This window comes from Argopecten irradians, chromosome 7 (genome assembly GCF_041381155.1).
Source record: "Argopecten irradians isolate NY chromosome 7, Ai_NY, whole genome shotgun sequence".
In the NCBI taxonomy this organism is placed as follows: domain Eukaryota; kingdom Metazoa; phylum Mollusca; class Bivalvia; order Pectinida; family Pectinidae; genus Argopecten; species Argopecten irradians.
Window position 1 is genome coordinate 6936592 of NC_091140.1, and position 21662 is coordinate 6958253.

The following is a 21662-nucleotide window of genomic DNA, read 5'->3' on the forward strand; positions in this document are numbered from 1 at the left end:
TCATTCGATACAGTAGATCTATGGTAAAGTAGAATGTTAACAAGTCATCGATACAGTATCATCTGGGTGAATTAGAATGTTAAAACAAGGTCACATTCGATACAGTATCTGGGTAAGTAGAATGTTAACAAGGTCATTCGATACAGTATCAGGGTAAGTATAAGAATGTGAACCACATTTGATACAGTATTCAGGGTAAGTACAAGTAAGTTCATTCGATACAGTATCAGGTAAGTAGAAATGAACAAGGTCATTCGATACAGTATCTAGGTAAGTAGAATGTAACAAGGTACAGTATTCGATACAGTATCATTCAAGTAGTAATGTAAACAAGGACAATCGATACAGTATCAGGGTAAGTAGAAATGTCAGGGTTAAACAAGGTCATTCGTCGATACAGTATCTGGGTAAGTAGAATGGTTAACAAGTCCAAGTACAGTATCCTAGGTAAAGTAGAAAGTGAAACAAGGTTCATTCAATACAGTATCAGTAGGTAAGTAGAATGTTAAAAAGGTCATTCGATACAGTATCCGGGTAAGTAGAATGTTAACAAGGTCATTCGATACAGTAATCAGGGTAAGTAGAATGTTAACAAGGTCATTCGATACTCAGGTATCTGGGTAAGTAGAATGTGAACAAGGTCTTTCCCGATACAGAATCTGGGTTAAGTAGAATGTGAACAAGGTCATTCGATACCGTATCAAGGTAAGTAGAATGTTAAAACAAGGTCATTCGATACAGTATCTGGGTAAGTAGAAATGTGGAACAAGGTCATTCGAACAGTAACTGGGAAATAGTCATTTAACGAATGTCGTATTCGATACAGTATCTAGGGTTAAGTAGAATGTAGAACATAGGTCATTCGATACAGTCAACATCTGGGTAAGTAGAAATGTTGAACAAGGTCATTCGATACATGTATCTGGGTAAGTAGAGATATAAACAAGGTCATTCGATAACAGTAACTGCGGTAAGTAGAATGTGAACAAGGTCATTCGATTACAGTAATCTGGGTAAGTAGAATGTAAACAAGGTCATTCGATACAGTATCTGAGGTAAGTAGAATGTGAACAAGGTCATTCGATACAGTATCTATGGTAAGTAGAAATGTGTAAACAAGGTCAGTTCGATACAGTATCTGGGTAAGTAGAATGTGAAACAAGGTCATTCGATACAGTATCTGGGTAAGTAGAATGTAAACAAGGTCATATCGATACAGTATCTGGTGGTAAGTAGAATGTGAACAAGGTCCATTCGATACAGTATCTGGGTAATTAGAATGTAAACAAGGTCATTCGATACAGTATCTGGGTAAGTAGAATGTTAACAAGGTCATTCGATACAGTATCTGGGTAAGTAGAATGTTAACAAGGTCATTCGATACAGTATCTGGGTAAGTAGAATGTGAACAAGGTCATTCGATACAGTATCTGGGTAAGTAGAATGTTAACAAGGTCATTCGATACAGTATCTGGGTAAGTAGAATGTTAACAAGGTCATTCGATACAGTATCTGGGTAAGTAGAATGTTAACAAGGTCATTCGATACAGTATCTGGGTAAGTAGAATGTTAACAAGGTCATTCGATACAGTCCATCTGGGTAAGTAAGTAGAAATTCGAGAATGTTAACAAGGTCATTCGATACAGTATCAGGGTAAGTAGAATGTTAACAAGGTCATTCGATACAGTATCTGGGTAAGTAGAATGTAAACAAGGTCATTCGATACAGTATCTGGGTAAGTAGAATGTTAACAAGGTCATTCGATACAGTATCTGGGTAAGATAGAATGTTAAAAACAAGGTCATTCGATACAGTAATCTGGGTAAGTAGAATGTTAACAAGGTCATTCGATACAGTATCTGAGTGAAAGTATAATGTAAACAAGGTCATTCGATACAGTATCTCTGGGTAAGTAGAAATGTTAACAAGGTCATTCGAATGATACAGTATCTTGGGTAAGTAGAATGTGTAACAAGGTCATTCGATACAGTATCTAGGTAAGTAGAATGTTAACAAGGTCATTCGATACAGTATCAGGGTAAGTAGAATGTAAAACAAGGTCATTCGATACAGTATCAGAGTAAGAAGAATGTGAACAAGGTCATTACGATACAGTATCTTGAGTAAGTAGAATGTGAACAAGGTCATTCGATACAGTATCAGTAGGTAAGTAGAATGAGAACAAGGTCATTCGATACAGTATCAGGGGTAAGTAGAATGTTAACAAGGTCATTCGATACAGTATCAGGGTAAGTAGAATGTGAACAAGGTCATTCGATACAGTATCTGGGTAAGTAGAATGTGAACAAGGTCATTTGATACAGTATCAGGGTAAGTAGAATGGTGAACAAGGTCATTCTGGATACAGTAAATCTGGGTAAGTAGAATGTGAACAAGGTCATTCGATACAGTATCTGGGTAAGTAGAATGTGAACAAGGTTCATTTCGATACAGTATCTGGGTAAGTAGAATGTGAACAAGGTCATTCGATACAGTATCTGGGTAGTATGTAAATGTAAACAAGGTCATTCGATACAGTATCTAGTAAGTAGAATGTAAGAACAAGGTCATTCGATACAGTAATCTGGGTAAAGTAGCAGAATGTTAACAAGGTCATTCGATACAGTTAATCTGGGGTAAGTAGAATGTGAACTAAGGTCATTCGATACAGTATCTGGGAAAGTAAGTAGAATGTCGAAACAAGGTCATTCGATACAGTATCAGGGTAAGTAGAATGTAAACAAGGTCATACGGGGTTACGAGTATCATTCGAATATAAACAAGGTCATTCGATCAGTATCATGGGGTAAGTAGAATATAAACCAAAGTCATTCAATACAGTATCTAGGGGTAAGTAGAAATGTTAACAAGGTCCATTCGATACAGCGTATCAAGGGGTAAGTATATCTGGCGAATGTGACCAAGGTCATGGCATTCGATACAGTACTGGGTAAGTAGAATGTAAAAAACAAGGTCAATCGCATACAGTATCCTGGTAAGTAAAAATGTGAACAAGGTCATTCCGATACAGTATCTGGTTAAGTATATAATGTGAACAATGTCGTTCGATACAGTATCTGGGAAAGAAGAATGTTAAACAAGGTCATCGATACAGTATCAGGGTAAGTAGAATGTGAACAAGGTCATTCAATACAGTATCTGGGTAAGTAGAATGTGAACACGGTCATTCGATACAAAATCGGGTAAGTAGAATGTTAACAAGGTCATTCGATACAGTATCTGGGTAAGTAGAATGTGATCACAAGTATAATTGATAGAACAGTATCTTGGTAAGTAGAATGTAAACAAGGTACATTTGATACAGTACTGGGTAAGTAGAAATGTATAACAAGGTCATTCGATACAGTATCTGGGTAAGAGAATGTAAACAAGGTCATTCGTATACAGTATCTGGGTAAGTAGAATGTGAACAAGGTCATTCGATACAGTATCAGGTAAGTAGAATGTTAAAATGTGAACAAGGTCATTCGATACAGTATCAGGGTAAGTATACCTGAATGTAAACAAGGTCATTCGATACAGTATCTGGGTAAGTCAGTGTGAACAGTAAACAAGGGTCAGATCGATACAGTAGTCTGGGTAAGTAGAATGGTAAACAAGGTCATTCGATACCATATCAGGGTAATAAAATGGTACAAGGTCTTTTGGAGACAGTAACTGGGTAGAATGTTAAACAAGGTCATTCGATACAAGTATCTGGGTAATATAGAATGTGAAACAAGGTCATTCGATACAGTATCTGGGTAAGTAGAATGTAAACAAGGTCATTTGATACAGTATCTGGGTAAGTAGAATGTAAACAAGGTCATTCGATACAGTATCTGGGTAAGTAGAATGTGAACAAGGTCATTCGATACAGTATCTGGGTAAGTAGAATGTGAACAAGGTCATTCGATACAGTATCTGGGTAAGTAGAATGTGAACAAGGTCATTCGATACAGTATCAGGTAAGTAGAATGTAACAAGGTCATTCGTATACAGTATCTGGGTAAGTAAATGTTGAACAAGGTCATTCAAATACAGTATCAGGGTAAGTAAGAATGTAACAAGGTCATTTCGATACTAGTATCAGGGTAAGTAGAATGTGAATCAAGTCATATACCGAGATAAGTATCTGGGATAGAGATGTAAACAAGGTTCATTCGAATACAGTATCTGGGTAAGTAGAATGTGAAACAAGGGTCATTCGATACAGTATCTGGGTAAGTAGAATGTGAACAAGGTCATTCGATACAGTATCTGGGTAAGTAGAATGTGAACAAGGTCATTCGATACAGTATCTGGGTAAGTAGAATGTGAACAAGGTCATTCGATACAGTATCAGGGTAAGTAGAATGTGAACAAGGTCATTCGATACAGTATCAGGGTAAGTAGAATGTGAACAAGGTCATTCGATACAGTATCTGGGTAAGTAGAATGTAAACAAAGGTCATTCGATACAGTATCTGGGTAAGTAGAATGTGAACAAGGTCATTCGATACAGTATCCACACAAGTATCGGGTAAGTAGTAAGGTAAGTGAATATAAACAAGGTCATTCGATACAGTATCTAGGGTAAGTAGAATGTTCAGAACAAGGTCATTCGATACAGTATCTGGGTTAAGTGTAAGGTCATGTAGGAAAGAATATAAAACAAGGTCATTCGATACAGTATCTGGGTAAGTAGAATGTTTAAACAAGGTCATTCGATACAGTATCTGGGTAAGTAGAATGTATGAACAAGGTCATTTGATACAGTATCAGGGTAAGTAGAATGTAAACAAGGTCATTCGATACAGTATCTGGGTAAGTAGAATGTGAACAAGGTCATTCGATACAGTATCTGGGTAAGTAGAATGTGAACAAGGTCATTCGATACAGTATCTAGGGTAAGTAGAATGTGAACAAGGTCATTCGATTACAGTATCTGGGTAAGTAGAATGTTAACAAGGTCATTCGATACAGTATCTGGGTAAGTAGAATGTAAACAAGGTCATTCGATACAGTATCAGGGTAAGTAGAATGTAAACAAGGTCATTCGATACAGTATCCTGGGTAAGTAGAATGTAAACAAGGTCATTCGATACAGTATCTGGGTAAGTAGAATGTAAACAAGGTCATTCGATACAGTATCTGGGTAAGTAGAATGTGAAACAAGGTCATTCGATACAGTATCTGGGTAAGTAGAATGTGAACAAGGTCATTCGATACAGTATCTGGGTAAGTAGAATGTTAACAAGGTCATTCGATACAGTATCTGGGTAAGTAGAATGTGGAACAAGTCATTCGATACAGTATCAGGTAATAGAATGTAAACAAGGTCATCGATACAGTATCAGGGTAAGTAGAATGTTAACAAGGTCATTCGATACAGTATCTGGGTAAGTAGATAATGTGAACAAGGTCATTCGATACAGTATCTGGGTAAGTAGAATGTTAAACAAAGTTCATTCGATACAGTATCAGGGTAAAGTAGAATGTTAACAAGGTCATTTCGATACAGTATCTGGGTAAGTAGAATGTAAAACAAGGTCATTCGATACAGTATCTGGGTAAGTAGAATGTTAACAAGGTCATTCGATACAGTATCTGGTAAGTAGATGTAAACAAGGTCAATTCGATACAGTATCTGGGTAAGTAGAATGTAAACAAGGTCATTCGATACAGTATCTGGGTAAGTAGAATGTAAACAAGGTCATTCGATACAGTATCTGGGTAAGTAGAATGTAAAACAAGGTCATTCGATACAGTATCTGGGTAAGTAGAATGTGAACAAGGTCATTCGATACAGTATCTGGGTAAGTAGAATGTTAAACAAGGTCATTCGATACAGTATCTGGGTAAGTAGAATGTTGAACAAGGTCATTCGATACAGTATCTGGGTAAGTAGAATGTGAACAAGGTCATTCGATACAGTATCTGGGTAAGTAGAATGTTAACAAGGTCATTCGATACAGTATCTGGGTAAGTAGAATGTGAAAAGGTCATTCGATACATATCTGATAAGTAATGTAACAAGGTCATTCGATACAGTTATCTGGGTAAGTAGAATGTGAACAAGGTCATTTCGATACAGTATCTGGGTAAGTAGAATGTGAAACAAGGTCATTCGATACAGTATCTGGTAAGTAGAATGTAAACAAGGTCATTCGATACAGTATCTGGGTAAGTAGAATGTAAACAAGGTCATTCGATACAGTATCAGGGTAAGTAGAATGTGAACAAGGTCATTCGATACAGTATCTGGGTAAGTAGAATGTTGAACAAGGTCATTCACGATACAGTATCAGGGTAAGTAGAATGTTAAACAAGGTCATTCGATACAGTATCTGGGTAAGTAGAATGTAAACAAGGTCATTCGATACAGTATCAGGGTAAGTAGAATGTGAACAAGTTCATTCATCAGTATCAGGTAAGTAAATGTGAACAAGGTCATTCGATACAGTATCTGGGTAAGTAGAATGTAAACAAGGTCATTCGATACAGTATCTGGGTAAGTAGAATGTGAACAAGGTCATTCGTATACAGTATCAGGGTAATGAGAATGTTAACAAGGTCATTCGATACAGTATCAGGTAAGTAGAATGTTAACAAGGTCATTCGATACAGTATCTGGGTAAGTAGAATGTTAACAAGGTCATTCGATACAGTATCTGGGTAAGTAGAATGTAACAAGGTCATTCGATACAGTATCAGGGTAAGTAGAATGTAAACAAGGTCATTCGATACAGTATCAGGGTAAGTAGAATGTGAACAAGGTCATTCGATACAGTATGTAAGTAGAATGTGACTAACAAGGTCATTCGATACAGTATCTGGGTAAGTAGAATGTGAACAAGGTCATTCGATACAGTATCTAGGTAAGTAGAATGTAAACAAGGTCATTCGATACAGTATCTGGGTAAGTAGAATGTGAACAAGGTCATTCGATACAGTATCTGGGTAAGTAGAATGTTGAACAAGGTCATTCGATACAGTATCTGGGTAAGTAGAATGTGAACAAGGTCATTCGATACAGTATCTGGGTAAGTAGAATGTTAACAAGGTCATTCGATACAGTATCCGGGGTAAGTAGAATGTAAACAATGGTCATTTGATACAGTATCTGGGTAAGTAGAATGTGAACAAGGTCATTCGATACAGTATCTGGGTAAGTAGAATGTAAACAAGGTCATTCGATACAGTATCTGGGTAAGTAGAATGTTAACAAGGTCATTCGATACAGTATCTGGGTAAGTAGAATGTGAACAAGGTCATTCGATACAGTATCTGGGTAAGTAGAATGTGAACAAGGTCATTCGATACAGTATCTGGGTAAGTAGAATGTAAACAGGTCATTCGATACAGTATCAGGGTAAGTAGAATGTAACAAGGTCATTCGATACAGTATCTGGGTAAGTAGAATGTTAACAAGTCATTCGATACAGTATCTGGTAAGTAGAATGTTAACAAGGTCATTCGATACAGTATCTGGGTAAGTAGAATGTTAACAAGGTCATTCGATACAGTATCCTGGGTAAGTAGAAATGTTAACAAGGTCATTCGATACAGTATCAGGGTAAGTAGAATTGTGAACAAGGTCATTCGATACAGTATCTGAGGTAAGTAGAATGTTAAACAAGGTCATTCGATACAGTATCTGGGTAAGATAGAATGATGTTAACAAGGTCATTCGATACAGTATCTGGGTAAGTAGAAATGTTAACAAGGTCATTCGATACAGTATCAGGGTAAGTAGAATGTGAACAAGGTCATTCGATACAGTATCTAGGGTAAGTAGAATGTGAACAAGGTCATTCGAGTACAGTACGTAAATGTTAACAAGGTCAATAAGTATCCTGAGTAAGTAGTGAACAAGGTCATTCGATACAGTATCTGGGTAAGTAGAATGTGAACAAGGTCATTCGATACAGTATCTGGGTAAGTAGAATGTGAACAAGGTCATTCGATACAGTATCTGGGTAAGTAGAATGTTAACAAGGTCATTCGATACAGTAATCTGGGTAAGTAGAATGTTGAACAAGGTCATTCGATACAGTATCAGGGTAAGTAGAATGTGAACAAGGTCATTCGATACAGTATCAGGTAAGTAGAATGTAACAAGGTCATTTCGATTACAGTAATTTGGGTAAGTAGAATGTGAACAAGGTCATTCGATACAGTATCTGGGTAAGTAGAATGTAAACAAGGTCATTCGATACAGTATCAGGGTAAGTAGAATGTGAACAAGGTCATTCGATACAGTATCCGGGTAAGTAGAATGTTAACAAGGTCATTCGATACAGTATCAGGGTAAGTAGAATGTTAACAAGGTCATTCGATACAGTATCAGGGTAAGTAGAATGTGAACAAGGTCATTCGATACAGTATCTGGGTAAGTAGAATGTGAAACAAGGTCATTCGATACAGTATCTGGTAAGTAGAATGTGAACAAGGTCATTCGATACAGTATCTGGGTAAGTAGAATGTAAAACAAGGTCATTCGATACAGTATCAGGGTAAGTAGAATGTTGAACAAGGTCATTCGATACAGTTCTCTGGTAAGTAGAATGTGAACAAGGTCATTCGATACAGTACTATATCAGGGTAAGTAGAATGTTAAACAAGGTCATTCGATACAGTATCAGTAAGAAAAAAACAAGGTCATTCGGTAAGTAGTTAGAATGTAAACAAGGTCATTCGATACAGTATCTGGGTAAGTAGAATGTGAACAAGGTCATTCGATACAGTATCTGGGTAAGTAGAATGTGAACAAGGTCATTCGATACAGTATCTGGGTAAGTAGAATGTTTAAACAAGGTCATTCGATACAGTATCTGGGTAAGTAGAATGTAAACAAGGTCATTCGATACAGTATCAGGGTAAGTAGAATGTAACAAGTGTCATTCGATACAGTATCTGGGTAAGTAGAATGTGAACAAGGTCATTCGATACAGTATCTGGGTAAGTAGAATGTAACAAGGTCATTCGATACAGTATCTGGGTAAGTAGAATGTAAACAAGGTCATTCGATACAGTATCTGGGTAAGTAGAATGTTAACAAGGTCATTCGATACAGTATCTGGGTAAGTAGAATGTTGAACAAGGTCATTCGATACAGTATCTGGGTAAAAGAAAGTGAACAAGGACAATCGATACAGTGAACTAGGTAAGTAGAATGGAACAAGGTCATTCGATACAGTATCTGGGTAAGTAGAATGTTGAACAAGGTCATTCGATACAGTATCTGGGTAAGTAGAATGTAAACAAGGTCATTCGATACAGTATCTGGGTATAAGTAGAATGTTAACAAGGTCATTCGATACAGTATCTGGGTAAGTAGAATGTTAACAAGGTCATTCGATACAGTATCTGGGTAAGTAGAATGTTAACAAGGTCATTCGATACAGTATCTGGGTAAGTAGAATGTTAAACAAGGTCATTCGATACAGTATCAGAGGTAAGTAGAATGTTAACAAGGTCATTCGATACAGTATATAGGGTAAGTAGAATGTTAACAAGGTCATTCGATACAGTATCTGGGTAAGTAGAATGTTAACAAGGTCATTCGATACAGTATAGGGTAAGTAGAATGTAACAAGGTCATTTCGATACAGTATCCGGGTATGTAGAATGTAAACATAGGTCATTCGATACAGTATCAGGGTAAGTAGATTGTTAACAAGGTCATTCGATACAGTATCAGGGTAAGTAGAATGTTAACAAGGTCATTCGATACAGTATCTGGGTAAGTAGAATGTTAACAAGGTCATTCGATACAGTATCTGGGTAAGTAGAATGTAACAAGGTCATTCGATCAGTATCTGGGTATTGAGAATACAAGGTCAGATACAGTATCTGGGTAAGTAGAATGTTAACAAGGTCATTCGATACAGTATCTGAGTAAGTAGAATGTAAACAAGGGTCGATTCGAGTACAGCTATCTAGGTAAAGTAGAAATGGGTCATTCGATACAGTATCTAGGTATAAGTAAATGTAAAACAAAGGTCATTCGATACAGTATCTAGGTAAGTAGAATGTTAACAAGGTCATTCGATACAGTATCTGGGTAAGTAGAATGTGAACAAGGTCATTCGATACAGTATCTGGGTAAGTAGAATGTGAACAAGGTCATTCGATACAGTATCTGGGTAAGTAGAATGTGAACAAGGTCATTCGATACAGTATCTGGGTAAGTAGAATGTGAACAAGGTCATTCGATACAGTATCTGGGTAAGTAGAATGTGAACAAGGTCATTCGATACAGTATCAGGGTAAGTAGAATGTTAACAAGGTCATTCGATACAGTATCTGGGTAAGTAGAATGTGAACAAGGTCATTCGATACAGTATCTGGGTAAGTAGAATGTGAACAAGGTCATTCGATACAGTATCTGGGTAAGTAGAATGTAAACAAGGTCATTCGATACAGTATCAGGGTAAGTAGAATGTGAACAAGGTCATTCGATACAGTATCTGGGTAAGTAGAATGTGAACAAGGTCATTCGATACAGTATCTGGGTAAGTAGAATGTTAACAAGGTCATTCGTATACAGTATCTAGGTAAGTAGAATGTTAACAAGGTCATTCGATACAGTATCTGGGTAAGTAGAATGTGAACAAGGTCATTCGATACAGTATCTGGGTAAGTAGAATGTTAACAAGGTCATTCGATACAGTATCAGGGTAAGTAGAATGTTAACAAGGTCATTCGATACAGTATCAGGGTAAGTAGAATGTTAACAAGGTCATTCGATACAGTATCTGGGTAAGTAGAATGTGAACAAGGTCATTCGATACAGTATCTGGGTAAGTAGAATGTTAACAAGGTCATTCGATACAGTATCTGGTAAGTAGAATGTAAACAAGGTCATTCGATACAGTATCTGGGTAAGTAGAATGTAAACAAGGTCATTCGATACAGTATCTGGGTAAGTAGAATGTGAACAAGGTCATTCGATACAGTATCTGGGTAAGTAGAATGTAAACAAGGTCATTCGATACAGTATCTGGGTAAGTAGAATGTTAACAAGGTCATTCGATACAGTATCTGGGTAAGTAGAATGTTAACAAGGTCATTCGATACAGTATCTGGGTAAGTAGAATGTTAACAAGGTCATTCGATACAGTATCTGGGTAAGTAGAATGTAAACAAGGTCATTCGATACAGTATCTGGGTAAGTAGAATGTTAACAAGGTCATTCGATACAGTATCTGGGTAAGTAGAATGTAAACAAGGTCATTCGATACAGTATCTGGGTAAGTAGAATGTTAACAAGGTCATTCGATACAGTATCAGGGTAAGTAGAATGTAAACAAGGTCATTCGATACAGTATCTAGGTAAGTAGAATGTAAACAAGGTCATTTGATACAGTATAGGGTAAGTAGAATGTAAACAAGGTCATTCGATACAGTATCTGGGTAAGTAATGTAAACAAGGTCATTCGATACAGTATCTGGTAAGTAGAATGTAAACAAGTCATTCGATACAGATCAGGTAGTAGAATGTAAACAAGGTCATTCGATACAGTATCTGGTAAGTAGAATTAACAAGTCATTCGTAAGTAGAATGTAAACAAGGTCATTCGATACAGTATCTGGGTAAGTAGAATGTAAACAAGGTCATTCGATACAGTATCTGGTATAAGTAGAATGTTAAGGTCAAGGTCTTTTGATACAGTATCTGGGTAAGTAGAATGTAAACAAGGTCATTCGATACAGTATCTGGGTAAGTAGAATGTAAACAAGGTCATTTGATACAGTATCTGGGTAAGTAGAATGTAACAAGGTCATTCAATACAGTATCTGGGTATAAGTAGAATGTGAACGAGGTCATTCGATACAGTATCTGGGTATAAGTAGAATGTTAACAAGGTCATTTGATACAGATATCTGGGTAAGTAGAATGTAAACAAGGTCATTCGATACAGTATCTAGGTAAGTAGAATGTAAACAAGGTCATTTGATACAGTATCAGGGTAAGTAGAATGTAAACAAGGTCATTCAATACAGTATCTGGGTATAAGTAGAATGTGAACGAGGTCATTCGATACAGTATCTGGGTAAGTAGAATGTTTCAGTTGTTTTTTTCTTCATTAGCTCACCTTGTCCGACGGAATAATGCAATGGTAGCATCCTTATAGGGTGAGGATTCAAAATTGTACAAATGATAGGACTTAACCCACCCCCCCCGGGGGGGGGCTGAGGGGCGGGGTAAAAAGGGATTAATTTGGCAATATCCATTTAAACGACTTCTTCTCTGCAACTAAGCATGGGAGAGCACTCATCATGCAATGGTAGCATCCTTATAGGGTGGGGATTCAAAATTTTACAAATGATGAGACTTACTCCCTGGGGCCTTAGACGCGGGGCCAAAAAGGTCAATTAGGCTACTATTTTCATATAAATTACTTCCTCTCTGAACCTTTGTATTGGATAGCATATTTGTATGGTATCTATAGCATCATTATATGGTTGTGTTTTAAAATTAAACAAATTTTGGAGTCAATTTTACTAATTTTTCTAATTGTAAGAGTCTTTGTGATAATTACAAAAAACAAAACCCAAAAAACAGGTGAGCGATACAGGCCCTTTGGGCCTCTTGTATTAATTATAAACATGTTGGTAGAAGTTAGAAGAAAGTGGTAATTAAAAGAAACATTTAATACTGTCAAATAAAAGTATTGTTGCATCACCTAGTATAGACTACTAATAATGTGCTGGTGAGTCATTTGTAACTTACACCCAATTATCAGTTTTGATTACTGGTATGCCATAAAGTAATTATTTTTAATATATGTTCAATTTTACTCAAAATATGGAATCTTGTCTTCATGTTCCATTGGCTACTTGCCAAGGATTGCTAAAAATTAGATAAATGAAACAAAAATATTAGAAAAAATTAGAAATACAGACTATAGAAAAATGTTGTATACAAGTTTGTGTAGATGTAAGCATATATATGTTATTACAATATTAAGGTTCACACTACCAATGAGGGACAAAGAAATAGAACAGGATTACAGATTTATGCCTGAACCTAACCTGCCACCATTACATGTGTATGATAACGCCACTGTCCCTGAGGGGCTCCACTCGTCACAGATTGTTAATATAGACGATATTCAACAGCTGTTACCTCCCCTTCCTGCTCAACTGAAAGAAGATCTAGTGAAGAATTATGGTTTACCAGAGTTATATGCACACAGAATCGTGGTAAGGACAAGTTGTTTGGTAGTTACTCTTTAATTGGAACCACGTTCAATTATATCATCATTCATTCACTGATAAATGTATCTCACAATTACATGACAGTAAAATCAGACTAGCTGTCATTTATTTTTATAGTTACCATCGTGGTACTTAATTGTAACAGGATGCTTTGTGATCCTTTTTTAACATGATCGTCCACATAAAGATCCCAGTACTGTTATACTCTTAGATTAATAGAAGATCTAGATTCATCTAATTATCAAGGAATTTCAAAGAATTTTTCATTCTAATGAAACTGAAACTGAAAATACTACAAGCCTAGCGAAAGGTGTTTGACATTTCACTAGCCTGTGTTCAAAGTTCTCCCATGTTACAAGCATAAGCTGCCACACATGGAATATATTGTGGTTGTTATTTCACTACACAAATTTACAATAGTCTTCTGAATGTTGATTTCACAGTCATGAGCCATAAACAGAGACCATGGTTATCACATTAAAGATTAATTTGAATATGATTTACATATATATATATATTTCTTTCATACCTACACGTGTAATACTGGCTGGTCCAGGGCAATACACTCATGTCGCCTGAGGCTGTATTGCATGGCTACCCATGCAATAAAGCCTCATGACGTCACGGCGTCAACAAAGTATCAATTTCCTCGGTAAAATTTTAACATTTTTTTTTCACAAATATGATTGGTTTTACTATAAAAGATGCAAACAACGGAATTTGTGTTGAAAATATCAAGTAATTATTCATGTATGGAAAATTGACTTCCAGTCTTGGATTTCTTCGATTTTATTTCAAAATGGCGGGATATTATAGTTGTAAAATTGCAATAAAACATCGAGGTATGAAAGAAAAATACTCTTTCATGAGTGGATATGAAGGATAGGGATATTCTACCCTCGGAATCACAAAATGTTGCAAAACCCTCGGCAAGCCTCGGGTTTTACTACATTTTGTGACCCTCGGGTAGAATATCCCTATCCTTCATATCCACATATGAAAGAGTCTTATATTCTTCTCCATTTAATGTTATATATGCCGTAACTGGGCGAAAATTTGTACATGTTCATTTTTCTTCATTAATCTATTGAAAGTGAGAATCATTCAAACAGCTTATAAATGTTACAGCACAGATATTATATATACACTGCCCTCCAAAAGTTCTGTTACACATGCATTTTTTATAGATAATATTAAAAAAAAAACAAAATAATTTCAATATCCTTTTAGGTACCATGTGAATATTTATTGTCCAGATACTTTAACAATTTTTCATGATAATGCAATGGCGCTGAGTTCATGTATTGTAATGAAATTGGAATATTTGTTAAGAAATAAAAAAAAAATCTTGTAATTCTGTTAATATATATTATATCCTCCATGTGCTCTAAGTACTGTCTCTAAACGGTCAGGCCTACTTCTGATCAATGTTCTACGTCTTCTAGCAGGTATCTCATCCCATGCTAGCTGCAAAGCAGCTTCCAGTTCCCTAATGTTCCAACACTTGTGTTTGCGGACTTCATACCCAGAACTCTCCACAGGTTTTCAATTGGGTTCAGGTCAGGGGATTGTGGGGCCATTCCAAAGACTGGATATTGTTTTCATCATTCTATTCAGTTAATATTCAGGCTCTGTGGCATTGGGCACCATCATCCTGTAAGAAAAAGTTATTGCCGTAGCCTAGCAGATGTGCTGATGGTACTGCACTGTTCTCTAAAATGTCAATTTACTTTATTCCGTTGAGATTTCCTTTCAAAGGAGTTCGATATCCAGTCCCTCGGAAAGACATAGCACCCCAAACAGTCATACCACCCCACCAAACTTAACTGTAGGCACTACACACTCGTGATGTAATTGTTCATTCACTCTTCTTCTCACGTACATTCTGCCATCTGTTTGGAAGAGAGTGAGTATTGACTCATCAGTCCATAGAACTGTTGATCAGTCCACCCAGGTCCAATTTGCGTGATTCTGCGGAAATGCCAACCTCTTCTGACGATTGATAACTGTTAAGAGTGGTTTGTTGATAGCAACACAATACTGCAACCCTGCATTATGTAACCTTCTCCTTCTGTTGTATTGGATGCCACAACACCAGTTTGGTTCCATTCAGTTTAAAGTTCAGGAACGGTCTCCTAACGATTTCTTAGACTGGCCCGGACTAGCAATCTGTCATCCCGATCCGTAGAAATGCGTGGCCAGCCAGAATGTTCCTAATCTTCGTAGTTATCCGTATCTTGGAATATTTAATAGCCCTGTACACGTTATGTCTATAACAAAAGAGAAATGGTAAAACTTTAAACCTTCATACCAACTTATGAATTGCAAAAACTTCAAAAGTTTCGAGGAAAACAACTATCACTTACCTGCTAGTTCCAAGTATCCTTGCAGTTTGTGCCACCAGAACACCATTACGATGGTAAAAAACACACTGAAAACGGTCTTCTCTAGATAATCGCTGCATTTTGTTACATGGAATTTTTCATAATTAAATTATATTTAATGAATAACAAAAATGATGACACATGGTGAGCCGTGATTAATTTTGTAATTTAAAATTAAATTTGTATGGAAATACAGTCTATATGTGAGTTTGTTTTACTATTTTTAGCCATTTGATAGGTCTGTATTAAATATGAAATAATTGAATTATTAACAAAAACCTGTTCTAGGGCTTAATTAGGAACATTATTTGTGTTAAAATACCAAAGCAACAGTATCTCCCTTTACATCATTTAAAACAAATGACAAAAAAAATTCTATCCCAAAAATAATTTTATACATAATTAAGAGAGTTGTAACAGAACTTTTGGAGGGCAGTATATATATATATATATACATATACTGTAAAATTGTTGTTGTTATGCATTATGTATGTTTAAAAGCAAATCACTTTACAATTACTAATAACACTGTAAAAATGTGAAATGAAATTGTAGGCCACAGTTTGACTTCATGGTCAGACTGTGTGTGAGATATGTGCTGATTTCACTTCACTATAATTTTTGGCAGTACTGCCAAAAATCATTTTCAGATCTTATTTGTACTTGTTCAATCAAAACCTATTCATTGCAAGTAAATGATATAATTATCAAAATGTAAGTAAGTTTTAGTGGTGAATATATATATACACACATTAAAAGCTCTTCTTGATCCACGAGTATGAAATATATGACACATATAACTTTAAGCTCTTTTACTAAATCTTAAGATTATTTACTCTCAAGTGGAAAGAACATTGGAGATATATTGATGACCATTATAACTACTCTGTACATAGGTTAAACCTGGTATGAGGAACTTTTACCTACGAGTCGTCAGTACAGGAGATGTAGACCCACAGTATGCTGCTATCCGTATGATGGGGGAACTCTTAGGTATAATGAATAGACAGAACCTGGAGTTCAAGGATATGTAAGTATTCATAAATTGTTGTTTATCTTTCAATAATTAAGTTTTATTTGTTTTCATACTTAAGCTTCATACTACTATAAAGAAAAAAATCCGAGAATGGTGCGGAAACCCGACGTTATCATAACGTCACAATAGAGACGTCAACGTTGCATATTGATTAAGAAAAAAATAATCCATTGGAAAATCAATGGAATCGTACGTTTAAACGTGTTTTATGTTATCAAGTAGTCTGAATAATTTATTATAACCATTGGACCAGGTGTAACTATTTTTAAACTTCAGTGCGTTTTGAAATAGATTTCATACGCGGGTTCACACAGTTTGATGAAGTTAAAAAAATAGTGATATCATTGCTGAATTAAAAGTTAAGTACTGTACCTCATTTCATATATTGTTTATCACACAATCTGTCTGATATCCCGAGAATTTGCCCAGGTAATATTTTTGCAATATTTAATTTATCTTTGTTATCATGTTAAGTGGTCTTTTTGATTGGCTAATTTTTTTCATACTTCTATGAGATAAACAAAACGAGAATGACGCAAAAACTTGATGTTATCATGACGACACAATTAATTCAATAGAGACATTAATGTAGGATATTGACTTTAAAATGAATTTTTATCGGGTTATGAACAAAATTGTATATTCTCACAAAAGTTTGCAAACAATTTGTTTTCATAACCCTCAAAATTAAAAAAAAAGTTATACTGTTACCATTACATCTCAACTCAAAAACTAATCTATTCTATTGTATTACATTGTTTTGTATATTCTAGCTTGTATTACTCTCTTTACTAGTTTACTTATATATTCTGTTTCATTATTAGCTCACCTGGTCTGGTGAAGTAAAATTTGATTCACAGAACAAAGTTGAGTACACTAGGATTGTGCAATGCTCTCTATTAATGGAGTTATTACTAAATTGGTGCAGCAGGGGTATTAGTCGTCCACTCTGGCGATAGTTCTAGTTTCATTTTATCCTAAGTAGTTTACTCTATCTTTTATATTGAGTATCAATGTTCAATGAAAGATTTCAGTGCTAAGAGTGTGCGTTATCTGAATGAATTGGTTTTATATTCCTTTAAAATTCTGTTTTTTTTTACAGTTAAATGTGCTGTAATTTTCATTCAAACCAAAAATATCTGTATAGTATTTATATTTAGCACCAAAAGTTACCCACATTTTGAGAATTTCCATAACTACTACGAATAGGTTTTAATTTTACAGAGATAAATAAGTGTTCAAAAATAAATCTCGGCAGTACATGTATTACCAAAATAATGATGTTTATGCATAAGTGAGACTCGATCAGTACACATGGTTTAAAAATAGAAAAACCAATCAATGGTTTTAATCATAGTTATATTATTATCAGTTATATTTCCTCCACATTTTAAATTACATAGAACATCACTTGTTTTATTAAAACTTGTGGTTTTCAACAGATATCGGGAAAAATAGGTATTAATTTTCTAATAATCATGGCTTTAAGGATGTATACCTCTGAAAATGCTAAATTTCTTGTATGAAATTTTTTTTCTCAGATAGATTTTGTGGAATTAGGAGTTCATAACATAGAAGAAAATGTAAGAAAAAAAACATATGTTCAAGTGCTCGTTTTTGAGCTATTTTCACTCAAATATAACTAATTTACAAAATATTGGCCTCTGTGGGAATTTTGTAGTTTTAATCATATACACGAGATATTTAAGCCATAATTTCATAATGAAATATTTGATATGCATGGATGTTTGTTTTATTTTCCAGTGGTAATCTAATAGAATATAGCAGTTATGATTAATAAGACTCGAGAGTATTTTTTCTCAGAATAACGACATATGCTACCCCTTAATTTTTAGCTACAAAATGCACTATTTTCGGCCATTTTCCCCAAATTAAGCCTTTATAGAAGACGTTCTGGTATTAAACTTTTGAAAATATTTTGCATATCAATAGGGAAAAGGTTGCTCTTTCTAAATTAGGCAGAAAAATGGGGGGTCCGTGTGCTCATTTTTTTGCCCATTTAAATATTTGTTATTTTAGAGAGATTAAAAAAATGAAAAGGCTAAAATTACCATTAAACGTGAAAATAAATTGAAAAAAGTGTATAGAGTCATACATCAATGCTGAATTGTTTAATTACTGCGAACCTAGTAAAGATTTGCAGCAAAAATTAGCTAGATACAGCTAAAAATACTGGCGCAGTGATGATTTAAGTAAAAACAATTTAAGTAAAAAATGGTAAACTTTGGCTCCACTGAAAGCGGAAAAAGACACATTTTCAAAATGTCCGCCAAATGGTTCGTTTCTAAAAATCACCTTATAAGAAATTAAAGAAAAGAAATGTTATTTTTTCCACAAAATTAGCAACTGACAACTTGCTACATATATTGATAGGTTTTATTTGAAAACCTCATAACTTCGAATTCTTTGATCTATGTTTAAACGAGACTTCATCGGGACTGAAACCTCAGAGGAATACATTCTGTATACTGGGAATAGTTTTAATGTCGTTTTGGAAAACGCTGTTGTTCTGAAGCCAACAAATACGTGATGAAATATAAAATATAAATAAATTAATGTAAAATATTGTATTAAACATAGTTTAAGATCATTTTCATCCTAGTTTATTTCTAACATGCATCCCTACAAATCATGATTGTTTAAACATATCTAACACTACTGATTGGATTTATGTTGAATGACAGACAACTGCGACCGGAGGTGTTTAGTGAAGCATGCGACTTACACAGACAATCATTTATGTCTATGAAAGAATTCATATGGGTAAGTACAAAACTAGGTAAATGTGTACTGTATAAAATATATTCCAGGGTGCTAAATAAAAAAAAGAAACATGCCCTCTTTCAGAATTCATATTAGTTGGAAAGCAGTAGCTGAGATCCAGAGGTCCTATTGAAACTTCAGGAAACCACAACCAGTCATCCCCAAGTTTTCTTTAAAAGTCGTGTATTGTAACCAAATTCTTCAATTTTCACACCCATGGACACCCCCTCCTCCTAGAATTGGGAACCTCTAGACAGATCTCTGGATCCGCAACTAGAGTGAAAATGTAGGAATGACAATATTGACCTTTCAATCATTTTGCTGTTTTATTTGAATCAGAAATTAAGAAACAAACTACATAATTTCTAATTTCCAACTTGTTTGGTATGTTTAAATGTAAGAGACTAGTTAGAACAGGGATATACGACAATGCATATAAAAGAAGATTGTGGTTGATATTCTAGGTGATTCAAGAGCTGTTAAATGACCCTCCATTAGAAACTCGTCTGAATAAAGTGCGACAAAATAAAGCTGCAGGAATTAAAGATACAGTGAATCTAGAGAGGACATGTCAAGAGGTGCTGGAGGAGTTCGAACAGTCATCATTTCCGGTACTTTTCTCTTGTTCCTTCCTTAATAACGTATATATCTATTTATACGACTAAATATCACAAACTTACCCTAACCAGCTATAGATATACGTATAGCTGAATAATTTTGCGATATTACGGTCGTATAAATTGATAAAATATCAATCATAATCTTTTTATTCAGATCGTGAGAATTTAATTTCCATAAAGTAAATTTCTCATTTTAAATAAAAAGCTTCGAAATGTTTTCCATGGAAAAAACACGGCTATATGGTTTTAAAGGTAGCAATTGCAAGACGTATGCTTACATGTAGTACGATTTACTGTCAAATTTCTCACATTCTTGTGATTGTGACGTAACAAAAATCACGTCAAAATATGACGTCACAATCACTAGAAAGTTGGACTAATCATTTATTCTATTATAGTATTGACATTATTTTGGTAATCCGATATGATGTTTCAACATTGAAATAGAGTCAGGCCCTAGGAACCTTCAGCTTTTAATAATTGATAAAAACATTTTAATTCAAACAGATATTTTCAAATCGATGAATATAAGTTATATAACCTTTTTTAACTATCATGCTTATTACACAATCCAAATAAGTGCTCAAAAGTTCATAGTGAGTAACGAGGTGATGTGTAGCTTTAATTTCCAATTAATTACATATACATACATGTATGTAATAGTAACAACCAGCTACTGAGGTAAAAGCCACTGTTGATGTATTAAATTATACGTTGAATTTTTGTTCATTTCAGAAAAAGGAAAAGCTAAAAAGAAAGAGGGAAAAACTTTTAGATTATCTGGCTAAAGCAGCAAAATTAAAATCTCCAGATATTGGTTTTCGGAGAGCAAGAGGAATTCTCGAGGAGCTTCTGAAGGATAAATAGTTAAAGATATGTAACATAAGAAAAACCATCAGACTTTCCATGTACATGTAGTCATATGATCAATGGCCATGTAGAATCACTTTTATAATCTAAGATTGAAAATGTCATACGTTTTATATAACATTAAAGGACATTATGAAATTTTGTGAATTCGGAAAGCGTGATGAATATACCAAGTAGTGCCAAATAAAGTAGAAGGATATATTTGATGTTTCTCAGTGTATATTATTGAAACTATACTATACGCTAACAGGGACGGGGGGAATTATTGATATAGTGTCAACAGATTAAATGGGGTCTAGAGAGACTTCAGTATATATATGACTAACCTGTCGTATGGAGTCTGTGGTGTGGATACTAGGAGTGGTTTACTATCACTGTCTTCCTCCTTATTATTATCATCATTATTTCTCTTTTAAATTCGTTTGGTATTTTTTGGAAGAGTTTTGGTTGGAACTTCCTTCCTGCCTGCAATATACAAAACTTAATTGAGTTATAGTGTTCTATGATCCAGCCTAGCACTCATGATCAATATTGTTGGATCACCAGCAGACGATCTCCATTCCAAATCAAACATCGACAGAAGCATTTATTCAGTGATATTCATTACCTAACAGGAAGAAATGCAGAAACTTTCTCACAGGAACGAATCACACAATTTTGATTACCAAACTCTATTTTCACTTCCGTTTCCAATGCACGTGATCTTCATTCAAATAACGATAGAGTAAATCGTAAGTGTGAGTGAGTCGTAAAATTTT

At 34.9% G+C, this 21662-nt stretch overlaps 1 protein-coding gene across 3 annotated transcripts in view; it reads left to right on the plus strand.

Moving 5' to 3' along the window:
- The window catches only part of LOC138327417 (glutamyl-tRNA(Gln) amidotransferase subunit B, mitochondrial-like), a 42549-nt gene extending 21441 nt beyond the window's left edge, over nt 1–21108 (plus strand). For 2 of the 3 annotated variants that reach the window (XM_069273486.1, XM_069273487.1), the window contains 5 exons: nt 12961–13195; nt 16491–16624; nt 19336–19414; nt 19879–20025; nt 20770–21108. In XM_069273486.1, coding sequence (XP_069129587.1) covers nt 12961–13195; nt 16491–16624; nt 19336–19414; nt 19879–20025; nt 20770–20901 — 727 coding nt within the window. In that variant the 3' untranslated portion in view covers nt 20902–21108. Of the gene's footprint in view, nt 1–3785; nt 3807–12960; nt 13196–16490; nt 16625–19335; nt 19415–19878; nt 20026–20769 lie in introns of all 3 variants that reach the window. The other variant, XM_069273488.1, reaches the window with a different exon arrangement.
- The last annotated feature ends 554 nt before the right edge of the window (nt 21109–21662 follow it).